The sequence below is a fragment of the Coregonus lavaretus genome, assembly GCF_964263955.1.
Source record: "Coregonus lavaretus genome assembly, chromosome: 18".
Lineage (NCBI taxonomy): Eukaryota > Metazoa > Chordata > Actinopteri > Salmoniformes > Salmonidae > Coregonus > Coregonus lavaretus.
In genome coordinates, this window is record NC_140005.1 from 47,367,547 (window position 1) to 47,385,406 (window position 17,860).

General features: G+C 44.9%; 1 protein-coding gene across 1 annotated transcript in view; it reads left to right on the forward strand.

The window, feature by feature from the left end:
• Nucleotides 1–15,267: 15,267 nt before the first annotated feature.
• The window catches only part of LOC311145544 (MAM domain-containing glycosylphosphatidylinositol anchor protein 1-like), a gene marked incomplete at its 3' end in the record, with an annotated part of 411,583 nt that continues 408,990 nt past the window's right edge, over nucleotides 15,268–17,860 (forward strand). Inside the window, exons 1-2 of the mRNA XM_084181813.1 lie at nucleotides 15,268–15,338; nucleotides 17,097–17,186. Coding sequence (XP_084037939.1) covers nucleotides 17,120–17,186 — 67 coding nt within the window. The 5' untranslated portion in view covers nucleotides 15,268–15,338; nucleotides 17,097–17,119. The remainder of the gene's footprint in view (nucleotides 15,339–17,096; nucleotides 17,187–17,860) is intronic.

Here is a 17,860-nt window from a genome sequence, read left to right on the forward strand (position 1 = left end):
CCCTCTTGAGAGGGGTCCCTGATTGCCTATGGGCAAGGGATAAGTATGATTTTGGCAGGATGAAGGGGGCTGAGCCCCTTGTAGTCACTCCCAAAGATACCAGGCGCCATTCCAGAGCACAGTATCCACTCAGTAAAGAGGCTATTGCGGGTATCACACCTGCACATGCCTCACTGTTAGAGCACGGAGCATTAGTCCTGTGTCCAGAGTCACCTTGCAACGCCCCTATCTTGACAGTAAGAAAAGCCTCAGGGGATTGGCGTTTTGTTCAAGATTAAGACCTGTGAATGATGCTGTCTTTGCCCGTGCCCCAGTGGTTCCCAATCCAACTACGTTTAGATGTGATTTATTTTGATGATTGTTTTGTAAGGATAATGTACTGCTTGAAAAGCATTTCCGGCTGTTGTTTTTATTTAACATTGATGGAAAGTAATTTTTTTGAATTATCTTGAAATTATACGTTTGAAGACAATGAGAAAATTAGCATTGAGGTATATGAAATTTGTTTAAGGGGTATTCATTTGGTATTGGAATGAATAAGAGTGCTGTTGTAACTCAGTAGACTCCTTTAGACCTTCCTATATTTTATAAGATCTACAATTGCTGTAGACTGTAGTTTTACAAAATTATAACTAAGCTACTGAATGAAGGAGTTATGACTGATTTCCAACAATACAATTTTCTGTCCGCCTGCTAGTTGTCTAGTGTTGTAACCGCTAACCTTTGCTTTCACAGCACTATTGGTGAAGATGTTAGAATTCTACGTTTTAAAAGTTAAATGCTTTTATCCTTGTGTAGAGAAGGCCTGTGTACGACATTTGAAAAGGTGTTCTTGATGTAACCGATTCCTGGTTTTCAAGTGAGTTGATACGGATAGTAAGAATATCTGTACTTTCGGGAACTGAATTTAAGTAGTGAGAATTGTGTTGACCGATCTTTGGAATTGAATTTAAGTGAACCAAATGTAATTTAAAATGTTAAGAAATGTAGATACCGTTAGACAATGAAACAAATAAAGAGGGGTACCCCATTAATTAATGTGTGGATGCACACAATAACATAATGATATTGAATTAATGATTGCATAATGATGAACTATTTTAACTGTTTAACACATGTTGACACTTTCAGGAATGGCGGAAATCACTCAACCATTTTCTGATTTCACCCATGGCCGCAATATGGCGATGAAGGACAAGATAAAGTGGACTCCTGAGGGTTTGCAGGCAGTTGACAAAATTTGACAAAGTTGCTAACCTTTTCTTATTGTTTAGGTTTGCCGGATCATTCTAAACCATTTCATCTATTGGTGTCATCTGTCCTTATACACGATCACAGTGTGAAGCAGCGGCCCGTTGCACACTACTCTAAGAGACTTGACAGTATGGTTGGTGTGTTGCCACAGAGCTGTAGCAATGTCAATGTGCCATGTCCCTACCAACTGACGATGAAGGTGAGCCCCATGATTGTGCTGTCCTAGTTGACCAGGTCTGTAAGCCACACACCGATTTATCGAATGTGCCTTTAATGAATGCTGATTTGGAACTATTTGTTGATGGTTCTGCTCAAAAATCACCTCAAGAAAAACAATTAGTGGTTATGCAATAACCACGGCTGCCACTACCTTAGAGAGTGCTAAAACACCACCCCATCTGTCAGCTCAGGCTGCAGAATTGTTTGCTCTTACTAAAGCATTTATTTTGGCTAAGGATAAAACTGTTACGATTTATACTGACCAGGACCGGACTCTACGCATCATGTTTGTTGCTTTCGTGGTCAGTCTTCTCATTGCAGCTGTTGTATGGGCCCTGGGAGAAGTGGCCACAATGTAATTGAAGAATACCAGCATAGTCCCACGGCGGGACTTAGATAACAGCCGCTCCAGCTGGAGCCAACGGCAGGCTCAGGACGGGAGTCCAGCAAACAATAGCCGCCCCATCGTTTAAGAGGACTGAGATCGATGCATCAACGTGATGTTTGTCCTCTTTGTACAGATGAACAGTGTACTTCTGTATAACTTTTTAATTGTCTAAATTATTCCCTTAAGAATGTTTTACACTATGTTAAGGTGAAGTTAAATAGAGAGTAAGAATTCACATTTTAAATGATTTGGACTGATTAAGATTTAGCAAAAGTGAAAACCAATGAAATGTTTATGTTATGAATATTTGTTAATGGTGTTAACACCGTGTTTGATTTATTATGTGTTTTTTGGGGGTTTAGTGGATTTTTCACAGGTTTGAAATGATATACTTAAAGGGCACATAAATTACATTTTCTGAAGTTTCTATTGCCAGAGTTTTTGTTGCACACATGTAAATTATCCTGATAACAAATGTACTGAAACACCCAATGTAAACCTGGTACACAAATTGTTTGAAATGTCTTTAACTGGTGTCTGACGGTCCAGGGTAAAAAAAGTTTATAATTTAGCAATAGTCCTATGTGTGATTCGGACCATGACAAGGACAGAGTATTGATTTGGCTGCTCATCCTCATGTTGAAGTTTTGCTGCAATATGTCTTAAAACTGGTAACAAATTCAAGGCCAAATGTAATGTTAAATTTTGCGATGACCAGGGCCAGAATACAGGATGTGAAGGATTAGCTGAGCTACCTTTTACTGCTGAGGACAGTGATGTTTGACCTGTTGAATATTTAGAAATGAGCCTGTTGTAGACAGAGGTTTGCTCACAGGGTCGGCTCAGTAGGAGTGGAATATTGGCTGAACGCCCAGACTACGTGATTGCCAGGTGTTCTCTCCTAAGCAGCTGCAATCTAGGAGCAAACGCTTTACTGAGAAAGAATCCACTTGGCTATCTTTGTTATACCTAATCATCAGCAGACACTGGCAAGTTAGAACTGTATATGGTACAGTGAGGGAAAAACGTATTTGATCCCCTGCTGATTTTGTATGTTTGCCCACTGACAAAGACATGATCAGTCTATAATTTTAATGGTAGGTTTATTTGAACAGTGAGAGACAGAATAACAACAAACAAATTCAGAAAAATGCATGTCAAAAATGTTATAAATGGATTTGCATTTTAATGAGGGAAATAAGTATTTGACCCCTCTGCAAAACATGACTTAGTACTTGGTGGCAAAGCCCTTGTTGGCAATCACAGAGGTCAGACGTTTTTTGTAGTTGGCCACCAGGTTTGCACACATCTCAGGAGGGATTTTGTTCCACTCCTCTTTTCAGATCTTCTCCAAGTCATTTAGGTTTCGAGGCTGACGTTTGGCAACTCGAACCTTCAGCTCCCTCCACAGATTTTCTATGGGATTAAGGTCTGGAGACTGGCTAGGCCACTCCAGGACCTTAATGTGCTTCTTCTTGAGCCACTCCTTTGTTGCCTTGGCCGTGTGTTTTGGGTCATTGTCATGCTGGAATACCCATCCACGACCCATTTTCAATGCCCTGGCTGAGGGAAGGAGGTTCTCACCCAAGATTTGACGGTACATGGCCCCGTCCATCGTCCCTTTGATGCGGTGAAGTTGTCCTGTCCCCTTAGCAGAAAAACACCCTCAAAGCATAATGTTTCCACCTCCATGTTTGATGGTGGGGATGGTGTTCTTGGGGTCATAGGCAGTATTCCTCCTCCTCCAAACACGGCGAGTTGAGTTGATGGCAAAGAGCTCGATTTTGGTCTCATCTGACCACAACACTTTCACCCAGTTCTCCTCGGAATCATTCAGATGTTCATTGGCAAACTTCAGATGGCCTTGTATATGTGCTTTCTTGAGCAGGGGGACCTTGCGGGCGCTGCAGGATTTCAGTCCTTCACGGTGTAGTGTGTTACCAATGGTTGTAGCTGCATCAAGCATAGTGGTAGCTGCATCATGTTATCGTTAAGTACTGGGGAGTTTTTCAGGATTAAAAATAAATGGAATGGAGCTAAGCACAGAGGAAAACCTTGTTCAGTCTGCTTTCCACCAGACACTGGGATATGAATTCACCTTTCAGCAGGACAGCAACCTAAAACAGAACGACAAATCTACACTGGAGTTGCTTACCAAGAAGACAGTGAATGTTTCTGAGTGGCTGAGTTACAGTTTTGACTTAAATCTACTTGAAAACCTATGGCAAGACCTGAAAATGGTTGTCTAGCAATGATCAGCAACCAATTTGACAGAGCTTGAAGAATTTTGAAAAATGGGCAAATGTTGCACAATCCAAGTGTGGAAAGCTCTTAGAGACTTACCCAGAAAGACACAGCTGTAATCGCTGCCAAAGGTGCTTCTATAAAATATTGACTCAGGGGTGTGAATACTTATGCAAATGAGACATTTGTGTATTTAATTTTAAATAAAACATGTTTTCACTTTTTCATTATGGGGTATTGTGTGTAGATGGGTCAGAAAAAAATATTATTTAATCCATTTTGAATTCAGGCTGTAACAAAAATGTGCAATAAGTCAAGCGGTATTATGAATTCTTTCTGAAGGCACTGTATAACATTGAATGGTCAATTATCATGGTCAAGTCATATTGACAAAGTTGTTGTGAAGATGGGGAAGGGTATATCTGTTATAATAAGATGTTCTGCGTTTTTGACACAAAAATCAACTGTACTAGTTGTTCAGGGTCTGGTCTTGTCCCATTTTGATTACTGTCCGGTAATAGGGTCAGCAAAGAAAGACCTAGCAAAGCTGTAGTTGGCTCAAACCAGAGCAGCACACATTGCCCTTAACTGCACATACAGAACTAACATCAACAACATGCATGCCAGTCTTTCCTGGTTGAGGGTTGATGAGAGATTAACTGCTGCTCTTCTAGTTTTTATGAGAAATATTACTGTGACAAAAATTCCAGATTGTCGGCATAATCAAATAACGTTCAGCTCAGACACCCATACATACCCAACAAGACATGCCACCAGGGTTCTATTCACAGTCCCCAAGTCCAAAAATGAATTCACAGTAACGCATACTTTTATGTCCATACTAGCATACCACATAAAACTCCTTACTAATGTTGTAGAAACTGTTACCTAACATTGTACAAACTGTTTGCTGGGTCTGTGCTCCTTTAAGGAGGCTGTGTTTGATGATGCCCGCGGATCAGATCGATGTGCAACTGAACTACCCAATGACCGATGTCTAATGAGGAAGGGGAGGACATAAATTAGCCTTATAGTGCTGCTGGTGATTATGGATTTGGAAGTGTGTTTGTTTGTGTGTGTGTGTGTGTGTGTGTGTGTGTGTGTGTGTGTGTGTGTGTGATATTCATGCCTCTGTTAATTTGTGTATGTGTGTGTGTGTTTTCTATTTCAGCCAGCAAACCACTTTCCCTGTAAGGTTATAAAACCTCATTGGGGAAACTCTAATATGTATGTGTAGCAGTAATGATAGCATAGCCCACGGCCTAGTCTCTCTCGCTCTCTCTCTCTCTCTCTCTCTCTCTCTCTCTCTCTCTCTCTCTCTCTCTCTCTCTCTCTCTCTCTCTCTCTCTCTCTCTCTCTCTCTCTCTCTCTCTCTCTCTCTCTCTCTCTGTTAACACCAGCCAGACTGTTATAGGGAGGAGATAGACTACAAAGAGCCTTTTAATAACTCTTATTAGAGTGTCTTGGAGAAAAAGGGGGATGAGAGAGAAAGATATAGGGAGATTGGGGGGACAGAGACAGGCAGACAAAGTGCAACATTTTGATATTTGAGGGGAGAGAGAAAAATATGTAGAGAATGAATTAAACTAGAGTAAGAAAAATGTCCCACACAACTGTGCCTTATTCCTCTCAAGAATGAGAGGGAGACAAAACTCTACTCCCTTCCTTCTCTCCTCCCCTAATGTTCTTGGCAGATGATGTCTTGGGCGTCGTCCCCTGCCCTCCTTGTCCGCACAGCCCCTCCCTCCTCTCCTCCCCACTCCCTCCTCCCCCCCATCTTATCAGCATCAGCGTTGCCTCGCCTTAATGAGAATCAGTGTTGTTTTAAACATGAAATGGTTGCTGAGGCCCCAGCGTGGAGGAATCAATAACAACCATTACCTCTCCTCTCTCTAATGACGCTGGAGCTGGCTCCCCCCACCCCCCACCCGCACCCTCGTTGTCTCAGCCCATTTCTCCGTATCCGATATTAGATGGCGAGGGAGGTTATGAATTATCGAATCCCAAGGGTATTCCATTGCGCCACCAATTACCCGTTGAAAAATGGGCCCTTGTGTGTGTGTGTGTGTCAGGTCGGAGTGTGAGGGGTGGGCAGAGGTGTGAGGCTGCCCGGCTGTTGTCACACTCACAGACACGGAAACGGACACATACTTGGACAGTGTGTGTCTAGTGTGTCTTTGAACACATGCCTGCAGGCGTACATGTAAACACAAACCCTCACAAACGTTTATAGATGCACAATTGAGAGCATCCTGTCGGGCTGTATCACCACCTGGTATGGCAACTGCACTGCCCGAAACCGCAGAGCTCTCCAGAGGGTGGTGGGGTCTGCCCAACGCATCACCGGGAGCAAATTACCTGCCCTCCAGGACACCTACCGCACCCGATGTCACAGGAAGGCCAAAAAGATCATCAAGGACAACAACCACCTGAGCCACTGCCTGTTCACCCCGCTATCATCCAGAAGGTTCTATCTCAAGGCCATCAGACTGTTAAATAGCAATCACTAGGCGGATTTCACCCGGTTACGTAACCCTGCACCTTAGAGGCGGCTGCCCCAAATACATAGACTTGAAATCACTGGCCACTTTAATAATGGAACACTAGTCACTCTAAAAATGTTTACATATCTCATATGTTTATACTTTATTCTATTCTAATGTATTATAGTTTATGCCACTCCGACATTGCTCATCCTAACATTTATAATATTTATATATTCCTTAATTCCATTATTTTACTTTTAGGTTGTATTGTGTGTATTGTTGTGAATTGTTAGATATACTGCACTGTTGGAGCTAGAAACACAAGCATTTCGCTACACTCGCAATAACATCTGCTAAACATGTATATATGACAAATACAATTTGATTTGATTTTAAACGCACACACACACACACACACACACACACAGGTGGGAGAGGCCACCTGTTACCCAGACTGAAATGAGACAAGACCCACCTTCTGGAGGCGGTCAGCATCCCAAATGGCACCCTATTCCCGACATAGTGCACTGCTTTTGTGCCATTCGGGACACAGTCATACTGCTTCTGCTTGGGGTCTTTGGAGTTCTTTTGACTTGTTGTTGTACTTGTGCAATGTTTTAATTTCCAACTTCTACCACATCTACCAAGGAAGGAGCACTCAGAACGATATATTAGAGGGCCTATAAGACCTCTGTCAAACTCACTGCAAAAAACACACAGTGGTCTTTGCATCCCTTACTTTGTGTCTACCTTAACCATTCGCTAGCATGGGTAAACTTAACCTTAGCCAAACCCCAAACCCCAACCTTAACCACTCGCTAGCATGGCTAAACTTAACCTTAGCCAAACCCCGAACCCCAACCTTAACCACTCGCTAGCATGGCTAAACTTAACCTTAGCCAAACCCCGAACCCCAACCTTAACCACTCGCTAGCATGGCTAAACTTAACCTTAGCCAAACCCCGAACCCCAACCTTAACCACTCGCTAGCATGGCTAAACTTAACCTTAGCCAAACCTCGAACCCCAACCTTAACCACTCGCTAGCATGGCTAAACTTAACCTTATCCAAACCCCGAACTCCAACCTTAACCACTCGCTAGCATGGCTAAACTTAACCTTAGCCAAACCCCGAACCCCAAACTTAACCCCTCGCTAGCATGGCTAAACTTAACCTTAGCCAAACCCCGAACCCCAACCTTAACCACTCGCTAGCATGGCTAAACTTAACCTTAGCCAAACCCCGAACCCCAACCTTAACCACTCGCTAGCATGGCTAAACTTAACCTTAGCCAAACCCCAAACCCCAACCTTAACCATTCGCTAGCATGGCTAAACTTAACCTTAGCCAAACCCCGAACCCCAACCTTAACCATTCGCTAGCATGGCTAAACTTAACCTTAGCCAAACCCCAAACCCCAACCTTAACCATTCGCTAGCGTGGCTAAACTTAACCTTAGCCAAACCCCGAACCCCAACCTTAACCACTCGCTAGCATGGCTAAACTTAACCGTAAGCTAACTACTAATCCTGTCTCTTAATCTAGCAAGCCTAAACGTAACCTTACCAAATTACCCCGAACCTTACCCACTCGCTAGCATGCTTGTTACAGGAGGGGGTCGCAGTTCCGGAGCGACCCACTAGGTGTAATCCTCCGACAACCTTAGGCACCTCCTCACTCACAGTCTGGACTAATCATTATCCTGTTGGTGTCACCTGTGTCTACCTGTTCACCTGTGTATCCCACTTCCCTGTGTTCCCTTGCTCTGTTTTCTCTGCTAGTTTCTCGATGCCAAACAGTACTAATCAGTTTCTGATCGCCTCCGTCCTGTTCCGGTCTCCACCAATCACTCATCTGCCCAAACCACTGTCCCAGACCACCTACCAGTCCTCACCTCTTCCCCAGGTCCCACACTCCGAACCGCCTACCGCCCTAGCGGCGGTTGCCACCGGGAGGACAGCGGCTACAGACTCCGTCACCGGCCCAGACCTGGCAGGTGTTCCCCGGAGTATTGGGATCTGGTGGAGGTGTTTAGTAAGACGTGTGCCAAGGGCCTACCTCCTCACAGGCCATACAACTGCGCTATCGATCTCCTGCCAGGCGCCATGCCCACACGAGGGCAATTGTTTTCCTTGTCCCGGCCGGAGACGCTGGCCATGAAGGAGTATATCAACAAGGAACTCGTCGAGGGTCACAGCCGTCCCTCTACCTCACCCGCGAGGGCAGGCTTCTTCTTCGTGGTGAAATTGGCCCCAGCCCCCATCCCTCAAGCAACTACAATGGTTTTTTGGGTTCGCTAATTTTTATAGCCGATTTATTCGCAATTTAAGCTCCCTAGGCGCTCCCCGGAAGCGGGGAACGCATTTGATGTGCTCAAGCGGCGCTTTAAATCGGCCCCAGTCCTAAGGCATCCTGATCCGTCCCTGCTGTTCATTGTGGAGATGGATGCTTCAGACGTTGCGGTGGGAGCAATCCTGTCCCAGTGGTTCCTCATGGACGGTACCCCTGTGGGTTTTTCACCTGTTGGCTGTCCCCGGCGGAGCTGAATTACAACATGGGGAACCGTGAGCTGCTAGCGGTCAAGCTCTCTGTGGGGGAGTTGAGGCATTGGCTAGAGGGGATCACCCATTTATTCGTCGTATGGACTGACCATAAGACCTTTGCCTACATTCAGGGGGCCAAGAGGCTCAACTTGTGCCAGGCCAGGTGGGCGTTGAACTTCACCTGGTTTCGGTTCACGATTTCATACCGTCCGGGGTCAAAGAACACCAAGTCTGACGGGCTCTCCTGGCAGTTTGACGCCGTGGACCTGGTGGAGAGGGACGACCCCATTGTCCCCAACGCCCTGATTGCTGCCCCAGTTTCGTGGTGAATCGATAGGCTGGTCAGTGCAGCGCTACTGCGGGAGCCCGATCCGGGCGGAGGTCCATCGGGGAGGATGTACGTACCCAAGGCTGCACTCTCGCTACTGCTTCAGTGGGAACACGCGTCCGACCTCACCAGCCATCCTGTGGGCGCCAGGACGTTGGAGTTCCTGCGTAGGAGGTTCTGGTGGCCATCAGCTGAGGGGGATACGCGCGCCTTCGTTGTGGCTTGTCTGGTGTGCGCGCGCACGAAGAGCTCACGTCAGCCCGTGGCAGGGCCACTCCGACCCCTGCCTATCACCAAGCGCCCCTGGTCCCACATCTCGCTGGATGTCATTTCCGCCCTACCCCCCTCTGATGGATACACAGTCATTCTGGTCATTGTGGACCGGTTTTCAAAGGCTGCCCACTTCATTCACCTTCTCAAACTCCTGTCGGCCCGGGAGACGGCTGAGTTGGTGGTGCAGCACGTTTTCCGGGTCCACGGCCTTCCCTAAGATGTGGTGTCTGATCAGGGTCCTCAGTTCGCCTCCATGTTCTGGAAGGCGTTCGCCACCTGCCTCGGCACCTCCGTCAGCTTGTCTTCCAGCTTCCATCCCCAGTTGAACGGGCAGACGGAGAGCGTCAACCAGTATCTGGAGGGGGTGCTGAGGTGCTACACATCCAGCAACCAAGCTATGTGTAGTCAGCAACTGGCATGGGCGGAGTACGCCCACAACACCCTTCTTTGCTCATCCACCGGCCTGTCCCCCTTCCAGTGCCAATACGGGTACCAACCCCCCCTATTCCCCGAGCAAGAGGAGGAGGCGGTGGTCCCGTCGGTCCAGGCTCACATCAGTCGCTGTCGCCGCAGCTGGAGGCAGGTACGGGCGGTGCTTAAGCGGGCCTCGTCAGGTCTCAACATCAGGCCAACTGCAGGCATCGCCCGGCCCCGGTTTTTCACCCGGGCCAGAGGTAGTGGCTCTGCACCCCATGTTCCATGTGTCCTTCCTCAAGCCCGTCGCCACCTGTCCCCTGGCTCCGACTCCTCGTCCTGTTCCCCCGCTTCGCCTCATCGGAGGGCAGCCGGCTTTTACAGTGGACCGGATCCTGTACTGCCGGCGGGTGGGGAGGGGTCTCCAATTTCTGGTGGACTGGGAGGGTTATGGGCCGGAGGAGCGGTCCTGGGTGCCCAGGAGGGACATTCTGGATCCAGGTCTGATAACAACATTCCGTCGCCGAGGTGAATGGCTCAGGCCGTTTGTCGGGGGGCACTGTTACAGGAGGGGGTCGCAGTTCCGGAGCGACCCACTAGGTGTCATCCTCCGACAACCTTAGGCACCTCCTCACTCACAGTCTGGACTAATCATTATCCTATTGGTGTCACCTGTGTCTACCTGTTCACCTGTGTATTTATGCCTCCACTTCCCTGTGTTCCCTTGCTCTGTTTTATCTGATACTTTCTCGATGCCAGACAGTACTAATCAGTGTCTGATCGCGAGACGTATGTACAGGTACTTGAGAAGTGTTCTCCCTGTTTCAATGTTGTTTTCAGTCGTAGTTAGTATTTCGTATGTTTGCTGTCAGCCTGTTTTTGGAGACCAATTTGCTCCCCCTTTATTTTATCGTGACAAGTCCGTTATTTTGTATCCTGGTTTTTGGACCACCAGTAAAGATCCTTGTTTCACCATCTATGCCTACTGCCTACTGTCTATCCTGCACAGCACCTGGGTCACACCTCACACCAACCCTTACACATGCCTAATCTTAACATTACCCTAACTCCTAACCCTAAACACTCTTCAGCATGCCTCAACCTAAGCTATTGCGCTTGCATGCAATACCAAACAACGTTGGCACACAGGATACTTTCCACACTCCCTGATCCGTCTAATCATCTTTCGTCATCTCTTCTCCCATCTGCATGCGTCTATCCATTTACCACCATAGGAAGCCCATTATCGGATTTAATCGTCTTTAAATGCGGTTATCTTCTCCACAGTGTCTCGCCGTCCATGTTAGCTGTGGAGAGAATCTGATTAGGCTAGGAATCATAGCCTGCGTCCCAAATGGCACCCTATTCCCTATATAGTGCACTAATTTCGACCAGAGCCCTATAGGGAATAGGGTGTAATTTGGGATGCACCATATTCAATCACTGATGTAATTACATTGATGGTGGCATCCAGTAGGAAACCGGAGCAGAAACTTTAACCAATCACCTTGTATCGCGTTACTGCCTGTAGGTAGACAGTTGATACAGCTGATAACAATCGGGCAACATTCTCCCCCTAACATCCTAATGGTTTTTTAAATGGTCTGAGCGAGACACGGAACAGGAGGATGTAACGTTACAGAATGTTACAGAACATTCAGATAGAAATGTATCGTGTAGAACAGATAGATACGATTGTCTGTCAGATAGAATAGGAATTTGCGTAAGCTCTATTCATTTTACTGCATGCTATATTTCACAACATTGCTGATACATATGTAAAAAATAAAGCTGACACAATTCCCTATATTCTGCTTGACAGACAATCATATGTATTCTACACAATACATTTCTATTTGAACGTTCTGTAATGTTGGACTGTCCTAAACATGTCTCTGTTGTAACACTGCCAAATCACCAGGGTGTGGGACTGGAAAACGTTTTAATAATTAGGTGGGTGCTTATATTTGTCCTATTTCACACATGTACAAGTGTGTATTATACTCATATGTGAATTGAAAATGTGTTTTTGCATATCCCAACTCCCCCTGAGACATTCTCGGAGAGTGGGGTCACGGCCAGGGTTTGCCATTATCAACAGCGACCCTTGAGCAATTAGGGCTCAAGGGCACATCAATAGATTTTTCACCTTGGGGATTCAAACTACCGACCTGTCAGTTACTGGTACAATGCTCTAACTGCTAGGCTACCTGCCACCCTGCTGCATTTTGACCAGTTCTCTCTGTATTATTCCTTTTGAAGATACAGCACCTTCACCGGAGGTGAATCTCCATTGTATTCGCCTTGTATTTGCTTAATTCCTTGTGCCCTATCCCCTCTCCTTCTCAAATCACATTGGAGGGGAAGATCCAAGGTTCCTTATCTCTGACCTTTTCCTCCAATGCATTTTTGAGAAAAAGACAAAGAGAGATGACATCCCCACCCCAAAAAAAAAAAAAAAAAGAGAGATGACGCGAGTAAATCAAGGTGATACGATTGAGATTCACCCCTAATATCTATTATTTTCGGTACTCCAGGCATCCAAAGAACCTCGGAGCAGGGACGGGGCTCATCACAACAACAAGGCGCGGCACGCAGAGTATATTCCTGTGCTCACACGCACACACACAATGAGTAGTGTGATGAACTGCCTTAAGACCCGATGATGCTCTCTTGGCAAGGCACACTAAGTAACCTGGCTGCTGACACACACACACACAGAGAGAGAGAGAGAGAGAGAGAGAGAGAGAGAGAGAGAGAGAGAGAGAGAGAGAGAGAGAGAGAGAGAGAGAGAGAGAGAGAGAGAGAGAGAAGGCTTTCACTGTCTTTTTCAATGAAAAATAATTCAATTGTATGCAGACTTTTTTTATTCAGAGATTATTGACTGTCAATGTTTTGTGTTTGTGTGTGTGAGTGTGTGTGTGAGAGAGAGCAAGAGAGTGACACAGAGAGAGAGAGAGCAGCAGTTTAGCACGTGTCTGTGTTAGTGGACAGAACCATGGTGCTGAAATGAATAGGCCCAGGGAGACAGGGAAGCACCTGAAGAAATATATTGGTGCTGCAACCTACCTCTGTGGTTCAAGCTGCTTCCTAACAACAAATAAATAGGGTACATGTTTGAGTAGGCTACTATATGTTTTATTGATGAGTCTACAACAACATTTGAAATGCATCAACGATCAATTCCGTTCTGAATCTAAAAAATACCAAGGCCTATCTGTCTATCAATCGGGGAGAGGTCACACGTTAAATAAAATTAGCTAAAATACGCCGCCTTGTGGCAGCATTGAGTAGGACTCTAAAAAGTCGGCTCCATGCGGAGAGAAACTGACGGAGACGGAGATGAGAGGGAGAGCTTGAGTATGGAGGACTAAAAGTGCCACAATTAAATAAATAAATACACCATTAAATAATTACTTAAATGTGTCAATAATTAATTAAAATTAGAATTAAATACATAAATGTGTTATTAAATGTATCATTAATTAATTCAAATACCGATTCATTTTATGTAAAATACATATATAATTATTTCACTATTTACATTTACATTTCATGATCCTGCATTGCAGTGATTCATGAATTACTTAAAACTGTCAAACTGACCCATCAAAGTCAGTGGGCGGGGCTAACGCGAATCTAGTCTGATCCATTGCTTTGGTCTGAAGTAGAGTAGGCCAACCTGGATAGAGACAATGGAGGATCTCCGTGAACTTTCCAGGGAGTTGGTTAGAGACATTTTAAACTTAGCAGAGGATGTAGAAGCAGGACCTGCTGACATTATCCGGAATTGATTTGTCTTGGCTTGATGCAGAGGGTAACCAATCAGGCGTTAGGTTCCGCCTACCAACTTTTGATGGGTCAGTTTGACAGTTTTAAGTAATTCAGGAAGCACTCCAACGCAGGACCATGAAATGTAAATGTAAATAGTGAAATTATTATATATGTATTTTACATAAAATGAATCGGTATTTGAATTAATTAATGACACATTTAATAACACATTTATGTATTTAATTCTAATTTTAATTAATTATTGACACATTTAAGTAATTATTTAATGGTGTATTTATTTATTTAATTGTGGCACTTTTAGTCCTCCATACTTGAGAGGACTGAGGAGGAATGGGAGAGAGAGAGAGACAGAGAGAGAGAGAAAGAGAGAGAGAGAGAGAGAGAGAGAGAGAGAGAGAGAGAGAGAGAGCGAGAGAGAGAGAGAGAGAGACTTTGATTTTCTAGATTTTTCTTTCCTTTTTTCTTTTTTCTTTTTTTAAATCTAATTACCCCGTTGGGAGCCGGGCCAGACTTCAGTAGGCAAGACCTGTTTGCAGCTGCACTGCCTATAATTGGCAATCCTCCACGAGTGGAACCACAGTCGCGAAATTCGACCAAAACCACCACAAAACAAATTACCCACCCCCCCCCCCACCCATCCATCCTTCTCCCGAACGTTGACTCGTCACTCGCTCGCGAACGTCACTCATGTTGCGTGGGGCGGGAGAAGCGAATTTTGAGTTGAATTGACGTCCGACAGAGAGAGAGAGAGAGAGAGAGAGAGAGAGAGAGAGAGAGAGAGAGAGAGAGCGAGAGAGAGAGAGAGAGAGAGAGAGAGAGAGAGAGAGAGAGAGAGATAGGAGAGAGACAGCGAGAGAGGCAGAAGCTACATGAGCCTGTCTTTGACAACCTGTTCAGTAAGACGTGCGCATCTAAGCTGTGCCTCTTTTGGCCAAGGAGTCCATCACATCGTTCTCAGTCTGCGCACATACTTCCTCTGGCAAACAGTAGGCTACTTGGAGACGCGAGGGGAGAAGCGGTGTAGTGTATGGAGAGAGGGACCTTATTTTTATAGCCTATAATTTCCAATAACCTACGCAAGACTGAAATATTTTGCCACTGAACTGTTTTAAGAAATAAGAGGCGTAAGAAAGAAGGCAGATTCAACGCCGAAAGGGAGAGAATCGGCGTCATTTCGGACTGCATGCGCTTATGAAGACTCCGCTTTGTGGATACAAGGAGCGGCTGCCCTAAAAAATCCAAACTAATGGTTCCGTGCGTTAAAAGTTAGCCGGTGAATTTTTAGCACGTTTCTACACTCTTTTGAGAACTGGTATAAGTCGACATTGGAACTAAGAAATTCTACGAAACCGGAATACCTAAGTGGGGATACCTAAATTTACAACGCATTTATGGTAAGACATCTAAGGGGGTCTTGAAACGGAATTATCGCTGAGCCGCATGAGGGTTCGGAATATCGCGTTGTAGACTTAGTTTCAAGACAGCCCACCCGCTGCGCAGACTACACCTCTGAGTAAGGTAAATGGAATTCTCAAAAATTGCTGTCAGTGATCCCATTTACTGCGATTTTTTTTTCAATATGCTTCACTTATGGACAGACTCATTGGCAGTAGAATACTGTCTTAAAAGTTTGATCCTGGATATATTATCTTCCTGCATGTTATAGCCTACGACCTTATGTATTATATTCCCAAACTAGGCTAAGTAGACTATTCAAACGTGGGACATGTGTAAGCACCAGTTAATGCGGAAAGGTCCCCATGCTCAATGGGGTGAGGTCAGAGAGCGCGTGCAGACTTAATACATGCAGACTGTAGTTGCTTTTGAGACACACAAGATGAGCTAGATATAATCGAGTATACACTATGGCTACTTTTCTAAAATAAACACGTGCATTTCCCATTTACAAATATCATGGGTCATCATGCAGGCTAGGAAAAGCTCAATCAGTCGCCAGATTGAGTGACAAAATGCATCAATCATTCTATCATTTTTATTGACTCGTTTACTACCACCTCCCTTTAATAGCCATTCGATTAAACCACAATATCACACTTTAAGTGTCCGTTAACGTGGTCGATTTGGCACAGTTCTCTATTGCTTATTACTCAATTTGTATCGCCTATTGGGTGAGGAATGTAGCCTATTTGTAATCGTGGAAATGTTCAACTTTTTCTGAATGAATGCTACTGTAATGAATACTCAGGGAGAAAAGGGTGTAGATTCACGCGCAGAGCGCGGCAGGTGTTTATTACGCCTTCGCAAAAGGCAGGAATCGTGGTCACAGGCAGGCAATGGTCATACACAGGTAGGCAAACAGGCAGGAGAATCAAAACTAGGACTGAAGGCTATAACTGGTTCTCACAAACGAGCTAGGAAAAGGCTTAGTAGAGTCAAAACGAACAATAGCTCACAATGCACAAACAGAATGAACTGAACTAAATAAGTAGCTGATGAGACCAGGTGAGTAACTAACACCGGTGAAATGAATGAACAAAAATGAAAGACAGGGCTACGTTCAAGAACACAAAGAAACAGGGCTACGTTCAAGAACACAAGGTGAACTGAGAAAATAAATACAGAACCTACGGCTTTTGTCCACATATCCTGTGTGTGTGTGTGTGCGCGCGCGTGTATACACCCACATGTGCTTAATATAGGCTATGCGCGTGGTGATATGCAGGTGGGTGCATGACCCCAGCACTCTGGCCACCATTTGAAATATTGTAATGCTCGCTGCCCTTACCTGCCGGTTAGCAATTTCAGAAATAAACCATAATTACTTTAGGCAATCCTGTCAATCCAGAGAGGACCATGACAGAGCTGTCCTGTAATCTTTCGATAATCCAGGGTCTGCAACTGAATTGCCCATCGTTTAACCCGGTTTGAGACAATGCATGCGATGGGAAATTACTTTAACTCACGAATTATTGTGATTTTATTATCTGTGCGAGGGAGTTGACACGATTTCCGGGGCAGAACAAACAGATATTTGATAGACTTCCCACTTGTTCTCTCGTCTGGATTATAAACTCGCCTACTGTAGCTGTTACACGCTACAATCTACCGTGGCTCCTTCGATCTAGTCACGGTGCTCTCATGCCCTCTTCTTATTCACTCAAACCTGCTCTTCTCTCTCTGACTATTTCCAGGTTATGAGGGATCGAAGCTAAAGATGGAGCTTTTCTGGATTTTGTTATTTTCTATCACCCACCCATACACACGAGGGCAAGGAGTTTACGGTAAGAGATACGAAAGTGTGTGGGTGTGTGTGTGTTTGTGTGTCCATTCAGTGTATTATGATGATAATAAGCGGCGCAACTATTGAGTTATTGCACAGTGGACACAGTCCGGTTTGGTTACTTTTTCCCCCATTCATCATATGATCTTAATTGTCTTGTCCCAGTAGCCTACATTTTCTTTATCGGTGTCATTAACTAGTAGGGACTATAATATTATTAAAATTAACAATTATAATAATAATAGCCCTAATGCATTTCCACCACTGGCTTGCTTGGCATATGCAAATGGCCTGACATAAAAATAAATTTCACATGAAATTTCCATTGTAATGAGAAATGGTAGGAGGCATACTAAGTCCTCGGTAATGTCTATTAAGTCAGCAGGAAGAGCATGGCCTCGGGCTGATTCCTAGTAGGCTATTGCATAATTAACCTATTGAAACCTACATAGTTATCATCGAACATACTACGGGAGCGGCCCTGCACTGTCATATCGAGTAAACTGCAGATTAAAAAGGCACACGATACCTAAATAGGCTCATTAATAAGAGTGAGGTCTGAAAACTCTTAATTGGAGGGTGGCCTTTGTTTTTTAATACCACTCGCCGGTTGGATGTGTTGGCCGGAATTTAATACGACAGCGCCCAACATCATCACCACATAGTCTTTACTGG